General features: G+C 43.0%; 1 protein-coding gene across 1 annotated transcript; it reads left to right on the forward strand.

Annotated features, from left to right (window-relative positions):
- The first annotated feature begins 1,184 nt into the window (after positions 1-1,184).
- On the forward strand, positions 1,185-10,095 carry CRHBP (corticotropin releasing hormone binding protein). The gene is made up of 7 exons (XM_065047377.1): positions 1,185-1,344; positions 1,791-1,884; positions 2,530-2,687; positions 4,685-4,895; positions 6,189-6,337; positions 7,715-7,832; positions 9,358-10,095. The coding sequence occupies exons 1-7, from the start codon at positions 1,264-1,266 to the stop codon at positions 9,513-9,515; spliced, it is 969 nt and encodes a 322-aa protein (XP_064903449.1). The 5' UTR covers positions 1,185-1,263; the 3' UTR covers positions 9,516-10,095.
- The last annotated feature ends 3,976 nt before the right edge of the window (positions 10,096-14,071 follow it).

Raw genomic sequence — 14,071 nt, forward strand, 5'->3', positions numbered from 1 at the left:
AGAAGTGCCATGCAGACATGGAACAAATTATAATTTACATTAAAGTAAATAATAAGAATTACAGCATAATAAGGTTAGAGCCCCAGATGTATAGACAGAATAACATTTATTTATTTGTTGTTCAACAAACAAATTGAGTGAAACAGCAAGGAAATATTTTTGTCCACCAGACCTAACAATGAAATCAGAAGCAGCAAACTTAAAACTTTGCAAGTATGGATCACATTATTTCTAAGTTTTGCTGAGCAAAAGTGGCAGTTTCACAGGGAAGCATAGAGCAGAAGATGTTAGCAAAAAGCCTGAGATGAAGAAAGGATAGTTACTGTCTGCAGAGTATTGATGGTTCATCCTGGGTCAGGGGAAAACAAGAATATACCCTAAACTGATATCTATACTGAGTTCCTGATTGCTACTGCTTAGCAGAGTTGTGAATTTTCACTCCCAGGTTCAGCTTTTTAAGGTCTTTCTCAGATTTCCCTTGAATATCAGGGGAGGGGCAGTAATCAGCTATTCTGTGAAGAACAGGCCCCTTGAGGACCCCAGTTTTTCCTAATTTCTGTATGAAAGCCATGTCTGGCAGGTAGAGCTCTCTGGTTTTGCCTGTGGACTTGCTGCAGACCCCTTGTGCCCCACCTGCAAATGCAGAATCTGGAAGCCAGTAGGTCCTCCTGGACCAGGAGGATGCTGGCCCCAGGGTGCACACCTGGCTAGCACGCAGAGGCACCCACCCAGGCCTGGCTGGTGGGAAGCACCTGGCACGGGGACTGCAGAGAGCTGCATGTCACAGAGCACCAGGGAGGAGGCAGGGAGACCTGCAGGTCCCAAATGCCCTGGGACTGGAAAGCTGGAGAAGAGGAGGAGAGAGGGATACTACTTGTTCCTCACATTGGAATGACTGGAAATAAGCACATTGTGTGAGTGTCCCAGATGCACAGGGGTGGGCTTTCCTTCCCAGAGCTTTTTAGCTCCGCCAGACAGATAACTAGAAAATACATTTGCCAGTGAGGCGAGTTTGACCAGCTTGAAAATTTGTGGCTGTGATTTGGACCCTCATCATGCCCACGTACTGTGTCACTGCAAGAGGAATTCAGTTACCATGGGTTACCCTATCAGTACAGGGACAAAGTGCCTCCCCTCCCAACAGCTCTATAAAAAGAGTCTCTCCAAGATATCCCAGCGCCTCCTGCCTACTGGCGCAGACCAGGAGAAACTTGGCTGCGGAGAGAGAGGGAGGGAGGGCGGGCTGCCAGAGGAGGTGTCAGCATGCCGTCTGCTTTCCAGTTTCAGTGCCACTTCATTCTCATCTTCCTGGCAGCCTCCAAGGGGGAAACCAGATATCTAGAGGTGAGCAATGGGGCTGACAACTGAAGTGCTTCACTATGCTTTTAGCTGTTGCCTTATACCTTGTTCTCCCAGCTTTTGAGAATTGTGCTTTTAACTCTCTCCCCTCCTATTCCTACTCCTACTCCATTAAACCTATACCTAGGTAACATTAATGCAACAGTCCCACTCCTCCCTCTCCACCCATCTGTGTATCCTCCCTTTTTTCAAAGTTGCATTTTTGCTGAGGATTTAAGAGGCTTGCTGTGCACTGAGCTGCTGAGCTCACTTCTAAGATGCCAGGTTTGTTCCCTCTACTGCAGGTTGGCAGTTTTCTCACTAAGCTCTTCCACAGCTGTGCTGTTTCTCTAGGAGTGATTCAATCCACTGGTGCCTGTTCTTGGAAAGTGTAAGGAGGGGTCCACATCTCCTTTTGACTCAGACTCTCCCTGCCCTCTTTCCTTCACCAGGTGAGGGATGCTGTTGAAGATGAGCCTTTCCTACTCCTCAGTGAAGATCTGAAGCGAGAGCTGTCTGCAGGACAGATCTACCGGCGGTCGCTCCGTGAGTTTCTTTGGTGCTCTGATGGGGACCGTTGGTCAGTGGGAGAGTCTTGTGGGGAGCTCCGGGCTCAGGGATAGGAAATAGGCTATTTGGGAGTGACAGAGCTGCAGGTGCTTTTTGCAAGCGTGGAGGGAGAAGAAGGACAAAGTGTTAAAATCTTAGAAAAACTGTGGATGAGGAACAGGGATCAAAACCTGGCTCTGAAAAGAGGTTGGGGCTCAGCATTGAGGGCCCTCAATAATGAGTGGAAGATGGGGATCATCCACCCATGTCCCTGGGCAGGGCCACATCTCCAGGGGACGGGACAGGTGGAAAAGCTATGATTAGAGAGAAATCTGAAGTAATGGGGTGTTTGTGCACTTGTGCACATATATGTACAGAGTTTTCTGCTCAGAGATGCTTTGACGTGTCATCCCCCTGCCCCCTCCTATTGCATACTTGTGCTCACACCTGCGAGTTACTACTCATCATCTGATGCTAAGCAGGCTCCTAATTGCTTCAGTTGGGTCTCCCTCTCCTCACCACCAGCCAGGTCTCAGTGTGACGGTCTCCCTTCACTCCCTCCTTTCCTGCACTGTGGTAGCTGGTGCTGGGTCTCCCTTCCCAGCAAGCTGAGGCAGCAGCCCTGTGTCTCTGTTCCTACAGGGTGCATTGACATGCTGAGTATAGAGGGACAGTTCACCTTCACTGCAGACCAACCGCAGCTGCACTGTGCGACCTTCTTCATTGGGGAGCCTGAGGATCTTATCACAATAGACTACGACTTTGTAAACATTGACTGCCAAGGGGGTGATTTCCTAAAGGTAAGAAGCTGACAAGTTCTGGTGCGCTACCCCTTCCCTGGTCTCATCTTATGTGTGAGACATTTGCTATGTGTGGAAGGGGCAGGCGAATGTGTGTGTGTGTTTGTGTGTGCAAAATAGGCTTCTGGGATGACTGTTCCTCCTCCCTGAGGCGATTTGGGCATGTCCCCCCCAGTACCATCTCCCTAAAGCAAAGCTGGATGCAGGCTGATGTTCCCTGTCCAGACTGCAGTAGTGGCTCTACTGAACTTTTCCAAGAGCACATCTACTGAGTGTCCATACCTCAGGGACTGACTGGAGAATGTAGTCAGTACAAACTGAGACCCTCAGTCCCATTAGGAAGGTTTTCTCATTGCACCATGAATTGCATGAGCCCTGCAGATGATGATACAGCTCTCCGAACAGCTGTTACTGCTCCAGGACCTCTGCTTGCAGGTCACTTAGCATCAGTTTATTAATGAGTGGGTTGTTTGCAGGCTTTCTTTCAAATGGCCCGCTAGAGCTTTTCAGGACGTTGGCTCTGAACAGAAGGAGTTTCATGACTCATAGCCATTTATATTCCAGTACCAAAAAAACTTTACCAGCACATTTTGTTGGCAGGCAGAAGAGCTGACCAAGACCCGAACTCAATTCAGAAGAGAAGGGGAGGTTCAATGGCCCCTGGCTGCTCCCCTCACCTTGCACTCTGCCAGTTGTGCTGAGGTGGCCATGCACAGCACAGACCCCCTCCTGTCTGGTGGTGAGCTGGGTAGGAGGAAGAGGAAAGTTGCCCTTCAGACTTCTCCTTGTCTCCCTCTCCTGGAAAGATGATGTCCCTCTACCACTTTACCTTGGGGAATCCTGTCCCTCCACCCCATATCCCTGGCTGGGATCTCTCCCCACATCACTGCAGGGAGGCTGATTTCACCCTCTTGTGGGATTTTGTGCTTAGACTTGCAGCCCCTTATGCAGGCTAGAAAAATGGCAAGAGATCTCTGAGGCTTTACAGAGGTTTCCTTCCCTTGATCATGGGGTCCCCAGTTTCTGTATTTTATTTATACAGGTAGCTTTTCCCTGGCATAATTTGAGCACTCACATCTCATTACTTCAGAAAACTCACAGTTCTGGCAAATCCAGAGACTGATCCTGCAGCTTTTCTGTGAGGAGTTCCTACACATACATTAGGAAAACTCGCTGAAGCAATAGCAGGATTTGGTCTTGGATTTTTGAACTATTGACAAGCAGAGAAAGAATTGCCAGGTGAGAGCAGCTAGAAGGAAATTGAAAGAGCAAGGCAGGCAACTGCCCAGCTGTGCTAGAATTAATACAGATTCCTAGTTCTGACACATTTCCCTGAAGACAGTGAGGGCAAATTGTTGCTATTTCTGTTGTGAAGGAAAGACAGCTGCTCAAGGCCCAGCCAAGTAGAGAGCATTTGTTCTGCTTTCTGGTGGTTAGGATGAACTGAAAAAGCAGACACAGGTTAGAGCAATGCCTCTGCCAATAATTCCTCCCCCAAGCTTTATTGTATTCCAACACCTCTGGAAGGTCCTCAGGCTCATACATGACAAGCTGCAAAACATGGGTGGTGGAAAATTGCAGGCCAGATCAATGGACTTAATGCCCAGAGTTTGAGAGGGTGACCTGTGTTTCATGTGGCTTCCAAATCAAGCTGGTCAAAAATCTCTCTCAGAAACAATGAAATTACAATAGTAAGAAATTTTGAAAATATATGCATATGTGATGATGCTGAAGCAAAAAAAGCTGCTTCCCTCAAAAAAAAAGTCACCAAAATTGTCACCTGAACAAAACACAGACATTAAAATATAGACTGAAGCCTGAATAATTAGCTAAATGCTAGGAAATCAATAAATACAAATAATTGTTGTTTTTAATTGGTGGCTTTAAATAGGCCATCTGGTGTCAAAATAAAACAAGCCTGTAAGACTTCATGTTTCTGTTTTCTTCTAATAGAGTGATAAGCAAAGGCCTTGTTTTCAATTGTTGAACCCTTGTAGGTATTTGATGGCTGGATACTCAAAGGAGAGAAATTTCCAAGTTCCTTGGACCATCCCCTCCCCACTTCCCAAAGATACGTAGACTTTTGTGACAGTGGCAATATTCAGAGAAGCATCAGCTCATCACAGAATGTGGCAATGATCTTCTTTAGGATTCACCAGCCAGGCAATGGATTTACCGTCACAGTTAAGAAAAATGCCAACCTCTTCCGTAAGTCTGTGTTTTATACCATCAAATGGGCTTGCATCTGTAGCGGGAAGCAAAATGAATATATTGGTTTGCCTTGAATCCTCTTGCTGGTGCTATCTGCACTGGCACAACTCCAGTAATGCCAGCAGAGCCACGCATACGTACATGCCTGAGGATCTGACTTGGGCTTAGTGTGTGTCTCAAGGAAAAAAGGTGAATTGTAAGAGATAATTTAGGTATGGCTTCAATGTTCAGGATCAGAAGGTTCTTTCTTTCAAAGAACATCTCTTCCAATCTAAAACTGTCATGTTCCAACAAATTTGGCTAGAACAAATAGTATTAATTTAGGGAGTTTAATCTCAGCAGTTTCTAGATCTGGGTAAAAAATGAGGAAAAAATATTTGAAAAAGTTCAACAGCAAAACCACTGTCTTGAATATTTATGTAGTAGTTATTAGTTATATATGATCCTAAGGACCTATTTACAAATTATTTCCTTAAGCCTGAGAGCTGGCAAAGCACAAATAATGGTCACTTGCATTGTTTTTCCAAGAGGGGAGAGGACATTTAACCATTATTGTTCAGGCCAGTCTGATTAATCTGCCTTGCCATGCAAAGGATGAAGATGACAGCATGTCTGACCTGCCCTTGCTCTGAGTTGTTCAGATGCAAGCCTGCAAGCTGGGTCTCCACTCTGGTGTGGCTTCATTATTGTGTGCAGCTGCTGGAGATGGCTTGTGTCCTTCACAGCTGAAGCAGCTGCAGGCCTCCAGGTCTGCATGGAGGATCCTTTGGGTTGCATGTAGAGATGATAACCTGCTCCCTTATCTGAACTGTTAAGTTTGAACTTTTAAGATAAAATCAGCATGTATCTGCTCTAGTTCCAATGAGATGCTTTGCAGGGTAAGGAACTCCAGATAAGAGGAGTAGAATAAGACTTAGTGGTTTGCTGGCAATATCAGGTGATAACTAGTCAAAACTAAACAAAAGCCCCACATCCATATTCAACCTCCTTCAAACTTGCAGACAGTATGAGACCCTGATGTATGGATTTGGGGTATGAGCTCTCCTGTTGACAGTTTCACCTTCAAGTTCTGCCAGTCCTCATGCTACATGGTAAGCAACAGGCAGTGAATTTTTAGGGCACATATGCTCTGCAAGAACCCCAGAAAATACTGTATGTGTGCATGTCAGCATTTGGTTGTAACTCTCAGCAGTTAAATCATCTGTTCTTTGTTAGTACTGAAAGTATATAATTTTGCTACATGCAGTGATGACTGAACAAGTAACTCTTGTACCTTGTCTCATGCCCCAGCTTGCAATGTCATCTCTCAGACTCCCTCAGGTAGGTTCACCATGGTCAGTCCTCATCAGCACAGAAACTGCAGCTTCTCCATAATCTACCCAGTGGTGATAAAAATATCTGATCTTATCCTGGGACATTTAAATGGCCTCCTTTTAAAGGTGAGTTGTTTGTCTCCTAAGAAATTAGTATAATCTGCAGGTTTTTGGGGCATGGAAGAGGGTGAAGCAGGGATAGTCTGTGGCACTGCCTGCTAAGGCATATGCGCTCCCAACCACACGTGTTCACACTGAGGGCTCTGGTTTTCCTCCAGAGACAAGAGCTGGGTCTGTCTCTGTCACTATTGTTTCTGCAATGTTGCACAGGCAATCGAATTATGCAAAGTACCATTAATGCATGTAAATATTGCTTGCCATAACAAAGGGTAAGAATTTGATTAGAAAGAAAGGGGTGCTCTCTTGGAGAGCTGTCTGTCTGTATTCAAACTAATGAAAGCAGCAGCTGCTCTGAACAGAGAAAGGAGACACAGGTTAGACAGCGCGGTATCAGCATGGAGAAAATACAAATGAGCTCACAACTGATTCTGTGCTCAGCATGCTGAGCATCCTCTGCTCTATCTGCTCTGATGCACAGCACAATGGTCGGGCTTGGCCACAGCATTTGGTGCTTGGTGATGACCAGACAGGAGCGGACAAGAGCTCTTGACGGCACCCTGTGCCTGGGAGGTCTAAGAAGGTGCAAATTCAAAAATATCCAGAAAGACAGGAGCATGAAAGTCGCTTTTTTGTTTTGCTTTCTACTGCCAGTGAGACTGGTAGCCTAGGTCCTTCATGGGGACTGCCAGTGTCTGAGCAAACCAGGCTTTGAGAGACGGGCAAGTGAGTTGACTTATTCAGCAGTGGGCAGAAAAGAAACAACAGGAGGAGGACAATAAAGAAATTTGGCCCCGAAACAGATCATATGGGTGACAGCCCAAAGGTGCACAAGTTGTCCGTGCAAGATGTTTTTGGCAAACAGTATTAATTTTCAGGAAAAGAACACTTGTGGGTCTAAAATATAGTGAGCCATTGTTGTCACACAAAACTCCTCTTTTTGTTAATTCCTACTGTAATTAAACTTTGCCAGAATAGTGCATTTTAGCAGAACTCATTGCTTAGGAATAAGTGTGGTATAATGGAACTTAAGTTCCTGCCTGCCAGCTGAGTGTGGGCACGTGTGCAGCCCATGCCTGTGTTAATTTGATTACATGCCTAAGCATCCAGAATCAGATTGCTTATCTGCACTAAAAGCAGTTGAATCAACACCTTAACTACTTGTCAGTAATTTTCAGAGCCTACTTAGGTCTTTCTTTGGAATTCCTTAAGGAAATTGACTAATATAAAATTGAAATAGTGCTGCTTAGGATGAGAACAGCCTGATTTCACAGAGCTTTGAGCACAGAGGACTTCTAAAAACCTATTGTTGGCTGCAGTCATGTCTAGAGAACTGCTACCTTTTGAAGACAAATGGTAAATAACTGTTAATTTCTGCCTCTTTAGAAACCATCAGTTGGCTGTGCAGGAGTGGGAGATTTTGTAGAGCTTCTAGGAGGAAATGGCTTGGACCCATCCAAGATGTTTCCACTAGCTGATCTCTGTCACTCCTTTCATGGGTCTGGTAAGAACTCCTTCTTACACTTACCTCCACAAGATAAAATAACTAACCAGAGCGAGTTGTGTAGCCCCCCCCTCAAACCCTGGTTTCCTGCTAGACTAGCGAACTTCACATGTAGCAGAACACGACAGCTAGAGCTATGCAAGCCTACAGCTGGGCTGTGTGGTTCAGCACACCCACGACCACCTTCACTTGCCCCTGCAGTAATTATTATTACAAGGTTAAGTTATACATATGTTTAAATGCTTGTCCTATGAGACATATGATTATTACAGTCTCAGCAGATAAAAAACCCTGGAAATTGATAACAAATGAAGGCAGAGCATCTACATTTTCAGTTAAGGAGTATTTTCTCACTTACTCAGTGTTTTCAAAGCCTCCTTTTTTTTTTTTTTTTTCTGCTGCAGGAGTGACACATACCCCAAAACCCCAAAGCTCCCATTTTCTGGTTTGAATGCTGGAGGAGCTCTGAACTTGTGTCACTATCATGGCGAGTTGGTCACCTCTTTCTCTCCATAAAAATAAGAATTCCCTGTTTCCCCAATGTTCAGTACAGCAGACTATGAAGTGCTGCAGTGATGTGACAGACTAGCCCCTGAGCCACATGTGTTGTACCTTGGGAGTATGAAAGGGTGCACCAGAGAACCAGCATTTCTGCAGGCCTTGAGAGCAGGAACATTCCTGGCACTTCACCTCTGTGGTCTCCCTTTGCTGTTCATCACACCACAAGTCAATCCAGGCACTGTTCAAAGCTTTAACTGCAAGTACTGGTGCTGAGTGAATAATGAACACTGCAATGAGATTAAAATGTGCTTTCCTAAGGGTGTGAATGAAGGGAAATCCCATCTCAGCAGCCTCTGCTCTCCCAATGACCACCAGATTTCTCCTCCAGTAAGGAAAGTGCTTCAGGTTCCCCAAATGAAACAGGCTGTGCCAAAGCCCCACTCAAATGGCTCATCTGAAGAGGTTGTTAGTGAAATGCTAGATTTTCCCCAGAGTGAGTCCATATTCTGCGCACTGCCATTTGATTTTTGTCTTGGTGGGAGTCTCTCATGCCTTTGTTATTGTGAGAAATCTCTATGTACAATACCACTCATCCCCCTAATGGAACACATTTCACTATTGTTAGTTTTGGATATCTTCAGGGTAGGGTGCCATTACCGTCACCCATCACTCATGGCATCTAACAGTAGCATGCCTTCCCAAGTGCTAACATGTCTGCCATGTCTATCTATGCGCAGATGAGACTGCAGGTGGAAGGCAACTGAGTGGCATTTGCGTGAGTTGAGCAAAGGTTACAATACCTGATTACATGCCCAAGCCATTGTAAGGTTACACTAACAAATACAAAAGAGGGTATTTAGTCATCAACACCACTATCAGGCCAGTCATTACTATACAGAAATTAGCTGTTTTTCCAAAATTGCATGTATCAGTGCTTTGTAATTCACAACACTATAAAACTCTTCTCCCTCTTTCTGATAAAAGTGTATCATAATACCTCCTCTATATCTCTTTCCCTAACTAGCCCAAATGAAGATTGGCTGTGACAATACTGTGCTGCGAATGGTCTCCAGCGGCAAACACATCAACCGCGTGACATTCGAGTATCATCAGCTCAATCTGCAGGAAACAGAAAACAGAAAGGAGAACAGCATTGAGGAATTCTGCTTTCCTAGTATCTGAGAAACCAGATCACACATTTTCACATAGATAATGAAAAAAACCTTCTAGTGAATTAAAAATTGTATTTTTTCCTTTAACTAGCTGATATTATCAAGCCTTTCTATGGTACAGGAGTATTTCTGTTGTCATACAAATCAGTCATTCCCATAAGCAAGCAGGAAAAAGCAACCAATGTATTAATCTTTGTTATTATATTTTTTTGCAGTATTTAAGCTCATTTACCATATCCAAAATCAATAGCAAGAACAGAAGGCTATGTTTCCCATATAAATATTATTAGGAAGACACATGCCTTCTGTGTATCTAGTCTGGGGATATATCAAATCCAAAATAAGTATAAACTTCATGTAGCGACTTTATCCTTTTATATCAGATACAAACAAAAAAAGGAGATGGTGGAATATGCTTCCAATTTTGTAAGAGGGAACTCAACATTAGTGTGTGTAAAAACTACCGGTTTGTTTAAGACTGTAAATGTACCATTTATTTCTAATGACATGTTTTTAATAAAAATTTATAGCATGGAAACTTCCTTACACAAATCCAAACATAAATAAATACATTCAAAGAGTTGGCAAAATGTTATTATGTTCTATTTTTCTGAAGAGCTCTTTTAACATTCTGGTTAAACTTCCTAAGTCTTGTGCGGTTTTCTGGAGATGATAATTTTGAACATATGTTGCTGTAAAACTGTGGACTATTAAAGTAACATTATAGGCAGAAATTTAGTTTGCCAATGTTGCATACACCTTCATGTGGACTATGATCCAGCTGTACACTTACTGACACCTCCCCTGTTTGAGGTTTTCGGTCAGGTGTCCTCCTGATGGAGGGAGGCAGGATTACACAAATAAAGATTAAATTTTTCCAGACCTTTGGCAATGCAGAAGAGGAGTGTAAGCCTTGAGAGCTGTAGGAAGCACAGCGCATTAGAGGACCAGAGTTGTGTCCTAAATCAAAGGGAGCACGTGGACTGATTTGTACCTTTTCTGGGTGTGCTACCTGGTAATGACAAGAGCGAACTGTTCTTCCTTTGATGTTCAATTAACAGTAAACACTGATTATTCCAGTCACATGCCTGAGATTTTCAGCACTGATTTCTGGCTCTCAGTTACCAAAGGTCAAGTATCTTAATTATTCAGCAGCTCTGAAGTTAACTCCCCCCAATGCCTTAGACTCTTCCTCTGTAGGGTTTTGGGAGCTCAGTTTGGGTGACTGACTCACAACCAGAGGGATGTGTTTGGCAGCCTAGTCAGAGAGTGTCTACTCTTTGGGGTTGTGTTTATGGAAAGGGGGGCATTGTGGGAATGTTTTGCTTTGTTCCCCCAAAAAATCAGACAAAACTGCCATTGGCTGCCCTTGAAGCATGGAGCAGTCCTGGCTTAGGGCTCTGAGTGGGGGGTCCTTGGCGACCACATCCCTGCTCCAGCCCATGCAACCCACTGTGGGCTTTCTGGACCCCTGGTGCAGTGCTGGCATTGCTGGTATGGTTATCCAGCACCAGAAATCGAATCAGAGAAAAAAAAAAAAAAAAAAAAAAAAAAAAAAATCAGGGCTCCATTAATTAGCTTTTTTCCTGAGGAAACTTGCAGTGACAGAGACCTCTGTCCCCCAACATCACGCCCAGCTCATTCTATCTGGGTGCCTGTCACTACCAGTGTGGCCCTAACCATGTCCAGCCCCACCAGCCTTCCCTGGGCACCCTTGGGTGAACCAGGGCAGGTTTCTGGGCTGGGCAGTTTGGGAAAAAGCTCGGGGGCTCCCGTATCAGACCATACATATCCACATATCTACCTTCAAACTGGAGAGGTGTAGAGGTCTTTAAAATACTCCTCCTTGGTCACTGAGAAACACAAGAGGAGTTTAAATATCAACAACAGTTTTCAAGTCCAACAGCTCAAGACTAGATCACCATTAAACTCATAATATCTTGCTCAGTTCTGTTTCATAGTGGGATTTCACACATCTTGGCTTTATATGGTACTTTTTTTTTTTATCCTAACAATACTTAAATTGGCACCAAACACCAGACTTTAGAGAAAAGATACTTAATGTTCAGAGATTTGGGATTTCTTCCTCCATATTATACAGAAATGGACTCTCTTCCTAAGAAAACTTACTGTTATAGTCAGAGAATAAAAAACACTCTGCGTAAGATAGCATCATCTATTGTTATTGCTTCATGCGTAATACTCAAGTACATAGTGATTTTCCCAGAACCAGTTGTCACTTCAGCTACTCCTTTTAACCAACATAAATTTAGGCAGCACCACAAATAACATCACTCCACTCTGTTGGCTGTCTTGGGAAAACATGAACCCCAGCCAGTTAGCCATTCTCTCTGGTCTGTGCTTTAAGCCCTACTTCATACGTAAAATCAATAGTCACTTCAATCTTTGTACCTGAATTTATGAAAGCCTTTGTTATTCCAGGAGTTGCAGAACCTTAGTCACAAAAAGTCAGCTCATAGATGTCAAATGTTGCAACTCCAGGGTTTAGTTCTGGAGAAGCAAGGAAATGGATATCCTCATGAATTAAAAGAAAGGAAACCAAGGTAATAAAAGCACTGGGTGCGGGGTGGGTGAGGAAGGAAGGAAACTGAAAGCTTGTAAAAGAGGGGAAAAAAAAGCAGGATAAGAAATATGTGAATATTGTTTATCTGTTGAAAGAAGAAGAAAACTTATAAATTTACAAGGTTGTAGCCTGAATGTTTGTAAGAGTTGGAAAGCCTCCTAGGAATTAAAAAAGCTATACTCCTAATGATAAAAATGGAACAAATGTCTTTGAAGAGGCACTTTAAAGAAATGTTAGCTTTAAGAAGAAATTGTATGTCCAGGATTTAGACATCCTGACATCTGTCATCGTAGGCAGAATCACCAAAATTCACAATTAATGTCAAAACTCACAAAATTGTCAGAGTGACAGGCTTAGTGCAGACTTCGGTGCTTGAGAATGAACCACTTTTCTTCATCTTTTTTATTTGGCATCATCACTGACATTCCTCTGGAGAAGTAATGTAAAAAGGTGGCATGATACCACAGCAGCACTACACAGGACAGGATCATCATGCTAGATTTAGAAAGAAAACCACTGACTGAAAAACTCTTCAGCACCACAAAAACTAGAAAGGAACCTAGGGTTAAAAATTGTTGTTTGCAAGCAAAGGTAAAAATCAGCAACTCTTACCGGAATCTCAAACTTGGAAAGCAGTGGGATACAGGACATGAATCAATTCCTGCATTTCTGTACTGACATGAAATCCGGGGTGGCTGCCCAGGAAAAATAATGTAGTGAGTTGCCCAGAGGGAGGCTGAATTTCCCACCTTAATTAAGATTTAATGATTAAAAGTCTTCTACTTAAAGACCATGCAATAAATCTTCAGCTTAAGTTACTTCCATCTTTACCAGATATACATGAAATAAATTAATAGCAATTTCAGAGATTTATTGGAGAGTGGTAAGTCTTTGTTGTTGAAATTACCCAGAAGGGAAGATGGAAATACTATGGAAGTAGTGGGAAAAAGCTGGAATAACTGTCCCTATAGAAGTACCCCCAGGCATTTGAAAAAATCGGTCTGTTGAAATAATGTTTGTCAAGATTTTTATGGCAATGCAAAGGGGATGTAAAATACATGTTGATACAGAAATAGACACAGAGTTATTCAAGCTCTTTGGGATTTTTAAGAGCAAAACAGCTGTTCAGGAATTAAAGATTATTTTCAAAAAAATGAATTTGCAGTAGAAAAGTTTTATTACAGTTAGAATTGCTGCATTTGGAGGTTGAAACTCAGCAGAAAAATTTTAACTTAGCAAGTCTGCTGATAGTGAGATACTACAACAATTTCTTGCTTTGTAAGGTGACTGTTTCAAAAATTCGATTCTTCGTTCTTAAAGGAGTGACAATAAAACCACAGACTTCTTGGCAGTAATGTACATCTCCCTGTAATAATACATAATATTTTTTTAAAGGTGTTCTGCTAAAGTAATGTTGATTTTTATCTTTCATGACTGAAAATGGATATAAATGCTCAGACCAAGTCAAGTGTGGCCGTTCTGAATGGTGACCTTAACAGCTTTTAAAACATCTTCTAAATATGTGTTCTGATAACACTGATTCTGCGAAATCACACCATGCGTTTCTCTGCGGTGGAGTCTTGATTAACAGTTAGGAAGAAGTTGCCCAGATGCTGAATAATAAGGAAAGATTTGTGTAACATGGTAGGTGCTTGACCATATAACCTGCATCCCACTGAGTACCTACTCCTGCATATTTAAAAAACATTTCCAGGGCCATCACACTGCACTGACTTTGCATGCCAAGTGTATTTTATGCTAACTAAAGGAACCACATTTTGTGCACACAGGGTACAAAAGGCTCTGAACTCTGTTATCCCACACTGGAATACATGCAGCACCAATTATGTAACAGGGACCAAATTAATTTTTAAGAGCTTGAAGAAATTTCACTTGCCTTCATAAAACACACACTTCTCAGGACCTCAGAGCTGTACTTACTCAGTTCTAAACACAAGCTAAATTATACTTCAAGGAAGTGA

The sequence above is a fragment of the Columba livia genome, chromosome Z (assembly GCF_036013475.1).
Source record: "Columba livia isolate bColLiv1 breed racing homer chromosome Z, bColLiv1.pat.W.v2, whole genome shotgun sequence".
In the NCBI taxonomy this organism is placed as follows: Eukaryota; Metazoa; Chordata; class Aves; order Columbiformes; family Columbidae; genus Columba; species Columba livia.

What these genes read in the sequence shown, in the direction of transcription:
- CRHBP (XM_065047377.1), top strand. Translation starts at nt 1,264, where the DNA reads ATGCCGTCTGCTTTCCAGTTTCAGTGCCACTTCATTCTCATCTTCCTG. An exon ending in GATCTACCGGCGGTCGCTCC is followed by an intron (nt 1,885 to 2,529) that starts GTGAGTTTCTTT and finishes CTGTTCCTACAG; the next exon opens with GGTGCATTGACATGCTGAGT. An exon ending in TAAATGGCCTCCTTTTAAAG is followed by an intron (nt 6,338 to 7,714) that starts GTGAGTTGTTTG and finishes CTGCCTCTTTAG; the next exon opens with AAACCATCAGTTGGCTGTGC.